Source organism: Bombus affinis, chromosome 11 (genome assembly GCF_024516045.1).
Source record: "Bombus affinis isolate iyBomAffi1 chromosome 11, iyBomAffi1.2, whole genome shotgun sequence".
Taxonomy (NCBI): domain Eukaryota; kingdom Metazoa; phylum Arthropoda; class Insecta; order Hymenoptera; family Apidae; genus Bombus; species Bombus affinis.
Window position 1 is genome coordinate 12,223,916 of NC_066354.1, and position 11,082 is coordinate 12,234,997.

Consider the following 11,082-nt stretch of genomic DNA (forward strand, 5'->3'; position numbering starts at 1 on the left):
TATTCCGTAGTACCACGGTCATTTTCGAATTAAATTACTGAAGCATCGAAATCTATTTTTTGTAAGTGAAGTTATAGCTCCCTATTATGTAATAAGCCGTTAATGAAATTAAAAGTTTATGATAGTATAACAGATTTTACATAACGGAGCATTAAATCGAGGTTTCGATTAACTATGATAAAATGAGAATTTTTCTACGTATACCTTTGTTAAATAATTCTGCCTTATTATTTTTTTATAATTTTACTTATGTGCACTATAATAATATTATTATTACCGTGTACACAATCTATGAATAAAACTTTGTTTAATTCTATAAACTCTAAACGAATTACTATTTAGACAAAACGACATATTAAATTATAAACATCAAGTATTAAGTACATATAAAATTAAATACATATTAAATATTAAATTACAGAATATAACGTTTTTTATATTTAAATTATGTTAAGTACATATTTGACATTTTAAATTACTTATACGATGTATAATTATCTGTTTTGTTTCTTATTTGATATAAACAAATTAATTATAGCACGGGCGAATATATATATATAAAAGAATATAACAAGTATAACAAAGATTAAAAGTGTCGAACATAATATATGCATCTGCTGATTCAGTATCTATATTATATTTAGAGGACATATATTAATATTTTAATTTTTTCTATTTTAAACCGTATAGGATTATAATATGAAATGTAAGTCAAATTTTATACAGAATAATAACAATATATATTTTTAATGTTTCTGAATATATATGATATTTTGCAACTTGACACTAATAAATTTATGATTGAGAATATATGTATGGAATATATGTGACATCAAAAACAAGTCTGTGATTGGATTGTATTTTATTTAGTAAGAAAAGCCAAAGTTATCCCCGAAGCCCCGAAGTAAACTTATTAAACGTCGTTACGTAGTACCTGGTAGTACGTAGTGTACATTCATTTTACACATATGTGTACATATTTCTCTTTCTACTTTTCTTCCCATATCTTAACTAGTACGCTTTTTGATTAAACGAAAATAATTTAATGTTTCTGTTTTCGTTAGCGCATAAATTTAATCACGTTTTCTATGTTTAACGATGGATCGTATTTCAACAGATCGATCTATCGAATGATGAACATCTATCGATACAACTTTCTCGCTACACATGCCTTCTGAATGTTAATAAAATGGAAAATATCAAAGGAGCTTGAGCTCGGAGTTTAAATAAATATTCGTTCATGATAAATACGCCCGGTAATTAAATGTGCCCTGAAACTAATGTGATGTCGACTGTGTGTGATGGCGGGCAAAGAATTAGTAAGCCATCAGCAGCAGTTTGTAGAAGAAATTAACTACGATGAAATTGAAACAGAGCAGGTATCATAATTATGCAGTAACTTTTCATTATTGTTCGAATAAGTTAAATTTTTGTTTTTTTAATCGTCGTTCAATAAAACATTTCTAAAATGTTACATCCAGTTGCGTTTAATTTTTGTAATTTATCCTTATTGATTATCTGATTTTGTTTGAAATATAACCTAAATGACGATCGTTGAATATTTTTTAAGCAAATTGATGTTAACGAAGCTCCTTTATATTTTCTGTACTTTAATATTCAAATTTTGATTTAGATAACGAGAGAGATTTTTATTTGAAATATCATTAAGTTGAGAAAAAAACTGAAAAAGAAAATTTTTTTATTTTAATAGATTGTAAATGTATGTCACTTTTAAAAATTTGACATAGATTGTGTGAAAATAATTTAATTAAAAATTAATAACATCGTTAAGTAGGATACAGAGTATATTAAAGAATAGTAAATGAAATATTAAATTTTTATATCTTTGTATTGTTTTTCATTTTGTTGAGGTTACATGCAGTTTCTATGTTTATCTAACATTATTAGTATTCTTAACTTGTTACTTCATTTTTCGAAAAGGAATGATTTATTTTAAAATCTGAAGAGCACTAAATTAAATCAATAATAAATCATTCATTATTTATTTTTATGTAGGTAGTCGGAAAAGGTTCTTTTGGAGTAGTATGGAAAGGAAAATGGAGGGGACAATATGTTGCTATAAAGTATATAAACTCAGAAGGTGAAAAAAAGGCCTTTACTGTAGAAGTTAGGCAATTATCTAGAGTTGTGCATCCCAATATAGTAAAACTTTATGGTGCCTGTACTAAAAATCCGGTTTGCCTGGTTATGGAATATGCAGAAGGTGGCTCCTTATATAATGGTATTAACTTTTTTTAAATTGTATAGAACTTCATTTTTCTAATAAAATAGAGTTCTGGACTATTGTTATAGCTTAAATATTATTGTTGCTTGCTTTGATAATGCATAAGATTTAATTTGTTTGACAAGACATTAAATGCTTTTTATTGTTTCATATTGCTTGTTATCATCAAGCATTAATAATTAAATATTACATTTACTTTTTGTTTTATTAATGTATTGCAGTTTTGCATTGCAATCCTCAGCCACAATATACTGCAGGACATGCAATGAGTTGGGCTTTGCAATGTGCACGTGGTGTCGCATATCTTCACAATATGAAACCAAAACCTTTAATTCACAGGTAAATTAAGTTAAATATATATATATATATATATATATTTTTTTTTTTTTATCGAGGACATAATATAACAATCTGGAAATTTATTTTTTATTAAAATGATATCTGTAGCGTTTTAACAGATTTCATTTATATTTGCAGAGACTTAAAACCACCAAATTTGTTGTTAGTTATGGGTGGACAAACTCTTAAAATTTGTGATTTTGGTACAGCTTGTGATCTAAATACATATATGACTAATAACAAAGGTTCTGCTGCTTGGATGGCTCCAGAAGTATTTGAGGGTTCTAGATATACCGAAAAGTGTGATGTGTTTAGTTGGGGTGTTATTTTGTGGGAGATATTGTCAAGGAAGAAACCGTTTGATGAAATTGGTGGTTCAGCTTACAGAATAATGTGGGCAGTACATGTAGGACAAAGACCTCCTTTAATTGAAGGTTGCCCTAAACCAATTGAAGATCTCATGACCAGGTATTTATTAATATTTATAATCATTCACTTTTATAATTAATAGAGCATGTTCTAATAATTTACTAAAGAAGTTAAGATTAATTATTTTCTTTGTTTTATAAAGTCATATTATCTTTTTCAATAATGACACATGTTAGTAAATATGTGATAGAAATAATTGTAATTGATAAAAAGTATTAGTATTTGAAAGTATACGTTGTAGGAAAAAATATAACAAATACTCCATTTGCTTCTTGGAATTAACTGCAGATTATTGAAATGTAAAAGTATATTTACAAGTATTTAGATTTAATATATTTTATGTATTTTAACATATTTTACGCTTGAAAATAATTATAACATTATTATGTTTAAAAATATTTCTTTAAAAACTTTATCATTAAACATTTAATTTAAAAAATTTTATCTGATTGATAATTGATGATTATACAAGTTTGTTCATAGAAAAAACTTCTTTTCAGGTGGAAAAATGTTTTTAAGTACGTTGATTGTTATTTAGAGCTTTTTTAAATAATTTTATATTTATTTTACATTACTTGCTTATCTTATTTGTATATGATATCTTGATAATTTTTCCATATGCTGTGCCCAAATCATTTTTAACAATGTATTTTGTTAAATTGTAATAGAATAAACCCTTTTCTCATAACATAAAAGTTGTATGTTTAAAATATTCTTCTCTGAAGAGTCATCATATTATTCTGATATTATTTATAAGGATTCAATTGTGTAATTGAATCATTACTATGGTAATCTTTAATGAATTTTCTATTTATTCACAATTTATATAAATTGTGAAAAGCTATTACCTATACAGGTTGAAATTTAAGATTTTATACATAGCGTCTTCGAATCTTCCTTTCCTGTAACAGAAAAACATTTGTTTAAAAGTATTTAATATGATCATGTGTACTCCTTGTTATTCTTCTTCTTAAATAATCAATGGTCTTAAGTACTAAAAAAATAAAAGATAATGCTATGCCTTTTAATTATCATGTCTAAGATCATGGGAAGTAGGGAATAATAAATTAACGGTCATCAATCAATAATCAGTTGGAATTTGATTGAGGTATAAGGAGGGAATGTAGAAATGTTGAAGGGTATGAGTATCGGATTGATTGTTTGGAATGCTGGTATTTTAGAATAGTTTAGAGTATTTTAGAATAGGAATGTGTAAGGTGGCGGTCAATCTACCTGGTGCTAGGATAACTTTAACAGTTTCATAATTCTCCATTCTGAGATTGTTCTGCGTTTCTAATTAGGGCTTTTCTAAATTTCTTCTTATGAATTTTAGGTTTTGTCCTAAGTGAGGGTGAAGATTGGGGCACATAGTTCATCATAATATTTTCTTTTAAAGAAATTAAGGTCCTTTAGCAACTATGGATTCTCCTTTGGGACAACAATCCACTCTTTCATCCCCTTCAATGGTTAGGCACTGGGAGCAAATTTTAGTGGTAAGTGAAATTGTCTTCAATGATATTTGTCCATTAAGGATTCGACTGTGCCAGATGGCGAGATTACTTTCCCTTTCGTTTTTCGCATGATGATTCAACGCTAGAAGGAATGACTTGCTTTTCAAATCACTGTCTATGGTAGTTCCCATGGATTTTCTAGCAAGAAATTTAAGAAGTGCTCCCAGTTATTTCCATCATAAATTTTGTTGACAGTAGATCGTGGAAGGGAAAGTGTTGAATTTGAGAGGATGGAAAATATTGCATAAAATATTCAAATTTATGTTAGTTATGAATTATTGTTGCGATTGTATAATTGTAAAAAGAGAAAAATTTAAAATTGTTATATTTTAACTTTTCTGTAGGAAATAGGAAAAATGAAATGTACCTATTTCTTCTGGTACATTATCCTTGAAAATATAATCAATATAATCAAGATATAGTCAATAATCGATATTCGATTTTAAAGTCATTTTTCCAGCAGAAGGGTATTGAGGAAATGAGATCTATCTTTTTCGTTATGCCTACTCTAACAAATTATCTATTCTGATAAATTATTTTATATATGTGATTTTGGCCAGCATGTCCCTCTATTTTTATTACTTATCTTCTTACATTCTAAATAAACATTTATAAATCGTTTGTAAGATGTAGTAAGAAAAGAAACGATCGGTTGTTTCAGATGTTGGCACAAATCTCCCGAAGAAAGACCATCAATGGATGCTGTTGTAGAAATAATGACGACCTTATCACAATTCTTTAATGGACATCTAGAACCAGTGGAATATTCCCGAAGTTTGTATATTATTAAAATTTTTTATAAGTAATTTAAGCGATCCAAAGTTGAGTTTTAACAAATGTTTTTAATATTTACTAATAATAGATAATAATCTTAAATATGAAATGTTTATTTATAAATATTTATACACAACAACAATGATTATATAAATTAATTATAAGGTAATTTTATATTGTAGAAGATGTTGAGTCAGAGGAAGTTATTGACAACCAGGTTTCTAAAGATGATACTTTGGACGTGACTGATACTATGGATTCTGAAATAAATGGATATGCTGCCAACGGTACTATTAAAGCTAATGCACCCGTTTCCAAAGAAAAATCGGAAATTTTTAATGAAAAAAACAGTTCATCGAATCCCTTCTACGATTTCAGGGATCCACCTCCTAAAAATAATATTTCAGCAAACAATCCATCCAATAAAGAATTCCAGATTAAAGATTTTCCTCAACTTTACGTTGAGTGTGATCCGGTTAGTAACTTTTAATTTAAAAATAATGATTTGTTTACATATCATTAAATTATTAATTAATATTTAAAGAAGTATAAATATTTTCCAAGATTTGTAGTTATTATGATTTACGTATCTACATCTTTGACACAAACATATTCTTATGTTTTACAATTCCAGAATGCTTGGGGATTACCGAGTTCCGACTCACCATTGGAATCTCCTATTCTAAAGATAAAGAATACTGCACAAAGTAAGTTTATTATTATCTTTATTATAAAATATTTAAATTATAAATTTTGTTTTAGTCAATTTTGCTTTTGATTATGGAAAAATTGTTTTAAACAGTTACAACACGAACGATAACAAATGATTTATAAGTAGATATATTATGTTATAAATATTACGCTTTCCATTTGTTTAGTAATAGAAAGTTTTAACGAAATTTTCTCTCTCGTTTTCATTTTTGTTAATATTTATGCTTGTATTTTATTTTATGGAATACATAATTTCTTGCTTTCTTATCATATACGTATAGCACAATTATTAAATTGTTATTTGTCGATGGTCTCGCCGTTGTTCTATAACAGCAGAGGAAGGGGAACTTGTTCGGGGCGAGAACTTTGAATTTGTGACTCACCGCGATAGTACTCTAATCCCAAAATAACGTTCTCCGTATGTTCCACAAAACCTTCCTTTTAGCGCGGAATGTGATGCGCTCAGGCAAACCCATTGTCGTCATTCGATTGTTTTTGTAAATAATTAACACTTATGTCTGCACTTTGATTTTATTTCTTCTTTAGTTCTTGCGAAATGCGGTTTTATTTCTGTTTAATTGAATAAAATATAATTTGAAGATATAAGAAATCAATCAAAGCCACTAAAATTTATTAAAAATCTTTAAAAATCTATTAATTAATTTGATAAAAATGGTATACTTTTACTGAATTAAATTATTAATATTTATATTTATAATTATTTATAGTTTTATGTATATTTGGCTTGTGATTAATCTGTACATATGTTACTTACAAATATTGTTTCCTTTCAATATGAAAACACGTGAGAACGAAGCGATAGAAAGAAGTTAAAACATCGCACCTTGGCTCGTTGTGATTTCACCGTGACGAATAGTTTGCGAGTTCGTCGATCGGCGAAATCTACCCTGGCAAAGGGCCCGCGAAAACAGTCACATTGTACAAGTATACTAAATTTAACGAACGACTAATCAGGGGAACTTGTTTTTGATTGACACCTATCGACGACGATAAAAGCTCTGTCCTAAAAGACCCAAGTAAATAAAAACAGACCATGCACTTTCTACCTTTTATCAGATTGAATATATATAAAACTATAAAGTGGCTAACCGAGAAGAAATAAATTAATTCTCCAAATATCTGCAAAAGCCGAATGATCTGGATAAAAGTATAAAGAATAAAATATATTAAGTGATAAATTATATATTCTACTTCAATAGCTTTTATCAAACGAAATTATAGATTTTCAATCATTTTCTTATTTGAAATATTATTCTTGTTGATACAGTTTCCAAAGTTGAAGCATATGCTTCCCAAAGAAAGACGATCCCAGGATAAATATCTCTGTCCCCCATTGGATTTCTTAATTGTTCGCTGCGGCATCAACATGGAAATCAGAGCTTCGACTTAATCCAGCCCTGAAGATGAATTAAGAGCCGAAGAACCGTATTTTCTTCTTGGCTCGTGCTTGCACGTCCTGTCTGGTGGGGGATACCTCGAAGCAGGTGTAGCTGACTCACCAGGCCCAATATAGATGCACGTTTGTTTAGTGCTCTCCCGACACATCACCAAGAACGACCGTCTTTTCTCTTCTTTCTTCTTTTTCTCTCACCCTCGTTATCGAAAAGAAATTTTTCGTTTCTTGGAAATTTTGTTTTCTCGTTCCCCCTGCCCCATCTGCATTTTTTCATCTTTTACGGACGAGTTCGATCGACCGCCATCCTCCGGATCAAAGAGTGGTTCGTGGTAACTTTTAATCGGAGAGTGACATCTTTCATGTGAACGAATACTTGATTCTATTATGAACGAAGCCTCGACAGGCTCCAGTATTTGGAAATGTGCGAGGAATACCCAAATATCGTCGCCACGGACACCCTAAAGCGGTGCTGGGTTTTGCTACGTTAGTACTTTGCTCTGTTTTTCTTTTTCTTCTCGTCGTTGATGGTATGACGAGGTGCCTTTCTTTTTTAATTTTTATTAGGAGGGTTTCGAGTAAACTGCGATAGAGCTTTTATTATACGATTTTACATGATATTCAACATTGTAAGATCGAACGTCGAACAGTCGTTACTAATCACGCGATAGAGCTAGAAAGAACGCAGAGTTGAACCCGCCAAATGTGATAAAAAGTTAAAGGTCAAAATTAGGGATTAAATTTTAAATTGGTGGAATGAGTAGCTTCCGTAGACTTAGTACGGAAATTAATATATTATTAATGTTTCTATAATATGTTTCGGAAGCTATTATGCCTTAATTCGATGTAATTATTGCATAACTAGTACTAGCAGTTTTTGTTTTGGAGAAAAGCAGGAGAACAAATTTTGAATCAAGTAATATACGAGGGTATTTCACTTGTATCGAACGAATGTTTGTATAGTATTGTTATCCTCAAAATAAGCCGAGAAGTTGTGAAATTAATTTAAATTCAGAATGGATTTAATTTAAATAGGCGTACAGCAAGAGTCGATAACTTTGCTGTGATCGTTTAAAAATGGGTTAAACCAACATAACACTACTATATTTCTAAAGTAGATCTTCAATTCAAGTTGAATTTAGTGTTCATGAAAGAAACATAGCAAAGTTTATTATTTTAAAGTTTTCCTTTATCCTTTTTATCCCGCGAATGTTTAGTAAAAAGTAAAATAAGTCATAAATACATTTTTGTACATTTATTTCTATATATTTTTTCTAATAGTTTCGAGTAAAAGTATTCGGCAATTTAAGTGTGCTATAATTTTGACATAATCAAAATTAACTTTTTATACGAATAGGTTCCAAGTTCAAGTTTAGACTGATTATTGATCTGTTGATAATGTGCACGTTTAATCAATGTATTCGTCATATTTGAGAAAACATCAATTTATTTTGCATCGGTCTTATACCAGAAACATCTTTGGATAGAGTAAAAACAAAATAAGTTACTTACGATCATCTATATTAATCGGATTAACTTTCGGCTATAATTATTGTTTGACAGGTAATAGCACGACTGACAAAGATCTAGACAATGTTTATCGCCTTTTGGACGCGGATCTGAGGCCATTGACGCCTGATCAGACTTGCGAAAGATCGAAAGAGATTTTCGAAGAGCACAAACAGCTGGCGCAAGAATATTTGAAGGTGCAAACGGAGATAGCGCTTTTGGGGCAGCACAAAAATGAAATGCTAAAAAATTTGACCATAGACAGTTTAAGGCAGCAAGAGGAACTCAGGAAACTGGAGGATGAAAAGGTAAGCTGATATAAACAAAGATTATCAGTAAAAAAAATTATTTCAGGATTGGTTTATGTAGAAGGATCGCAGAAAAGTAATTTTTAAATGACGCAGAATATCTGCAAACTTTCAAATTTTATGAATGAAAAAGAATCTATCAATTCTTCTCTAGTTCTTGAAGGTTTCTATTTCAGTATTAAAATTCTTGTTATATTATGCTTTTGCAAATCGAATTATTAATTTTAGTTCCTTTTTCGATTACAGGAGTCTCTCATAAAGCTGTATCGAAATTTAAAACGTCAGTTGGAAATCATGAAGAATCAGAGGACGAACAATGCTCTTTTGAGCAACGCTCAAGTGGGTCCGACAGTTTCCGGAAACAACGGTTGGTTCGTGGTACCTTGTCAAAATCCTTCGAGACATTCTTGAATACCAAGATTAGACAAGTACAAGCGTTAGACGAGATTCTTTTTTACATTATGTCTTGCGAATTTCCCCTGCTTCCTTCCTGTAGCGAACACGGGCAACAATATCGATTTTCTCAATAGATTTTTCAACGATAGATTTTATTCTATAGTATACAAAAGTAAAAGGGAGAGAAGTTGGCAATGCAATCTCTTAAACATAACTATATATATATATATATAAAAGCACTGTTTTCTATTTGCATTTGATTTCAAGAATATTTATCGAGACCTCTTCGTTTTAATGAACAAAATTATGTAAAAATTTGATCAGCAATATGCATATATATTCAGGTATCTATATCTTTCAAATAAGCATTAAGCGGGGAATCTATCGAAGTAGCTTTAAATGAGGCTTTTGCCTCCATCGTGTTTTAAAATATAAAAATACAGGTTTGAAAAAATACTGCTATGAGAAAGTTAACGTAATTGGTGATTATCAATCAGAAATCGATGATTAGTCAACTGCCTGTGTAATTTGTTATTACTACATTTATTTATGTAAGAATTACCATTAATAAGTAATAATTAAGGAGGTATTGTATTATTATTTATCTAATTTATCTAATTTGTCCTTATGTATAATTATTTTTCGTTACAAACTAATTTGTACAGTCAGTAAAATATTCGATAACTGGTGTCCTCGTTATAAAATATTAAGTATTGTATTTAATCGGATATCGATAATTGTTCATTATGTAATTTCTATTTTTTGCCATAAAATTGTTAAGAATTAATTATTGAAATGAAGTTACAGTAATCAAAAATCGTTCCTTCAACGAAACATGTCTTTTTAAAATTGTTAAATATTTTTGCGTCAAAGTCTTGTTTATTAAATATACGCGATATTTTCTTTTCATTTCTCGTCTTCGTTTAATAACCACGAGCGAGTTTTAACTAACAGCAACATTATCAGATAACTAATAATTCTAGGGTAACTCCTTGTTTACGTTATAGTTTTTATACTATGATATCATTAACATCACCTTTTAGTAATATTCAATATTGTATTTTACACTTTAAAGAAAAAAAATTTGATTATTAAAAACAAGATGTAACCATGTTTGCCAGTAATTGTTCACGGTGCCTTTGGTTTCGCACGTGTCTGACTATAAATATCATCTTCTACTCAAAGGCATGATTTCTTTACAACTTGATAGAACTTTACTGTACAAAGCATAATAAATAATAACATTTATAATTTATTCTACGACCGACCATTATTCTATCTCCTCTACTGTTTCTTTTTTAACAGAACATTTTTGTATTTTCTTCTTCGAACAAATCAATTTAAAATCTTAAATAAACATACAAAATCGCGTATCTGCAATATTTTCGCGATAGTTGCGTTGCGCGCTTGAATAACGATATTAACTATAAGAGAAGAAAAAAAAAA

General features: G+C 29.3%; 1 protein-coding gene across 1 annotated transcript; it reads left to right on the forward strand.

Annotated features, from left to right (window-relative positions):
- Nucleotides 1-1,132: 1,132 nt before the first annotated feature.
- Nucleotides 1,133-10,891, forward strand: LOC126922138 (mitogen-activated protein kinase kinase kinase 7-like). Its single transcript, XM_050734428.1, has 9 exons — nt 1,133-1,379; nt 2,017-2,242; nt 2,467-2,584; nt 2,723-3,052; nt 5,186-5,298; nt 5,481-5,773; nt 5,933-6,005; nt 8,987-9,240; nt 9,487-10,891. The coding sequence occupies exons 1-9, from the start codon at nt 1,302-1,304 to the stop codon at nt 9,649-9,651; spliced, it is 1,650 nt and encodes a 549-aa protein (XP_050590385.1). The 5' UTR covers nt 1,133-1,301; the 3' UTR covers nt 9,652-10,891.
- The last annotated feature ends 191 nt before the right edge of the window (nt 10,892-11,082 follow it).

Excerpts from the sequence above, each read along its gene's own strand:
- LOC126922138 (XM_050734428.1), top strand. The coding sequence starts at position 1,302 with ATGGCGGGCAAAGAATTAGTAAGCCATCAGCAGCAGTTTGTAGAAGAA. Across the intron at positions 5,774-5,932 it reads TTTACGTTGAGTGTGATCCG|AATGCTTGGGGATTACCGAG; the intron begins GTTAGTAACTTT and ends TTACAATTCCAG. Across the intron at positions 6,006-8,986 it reads GATAAAGAATACTGCACAAA|GTAATAGCACGACTGACAAA; the intron begins GTAAGTTTATTA and ends ATTGTTTGACAG.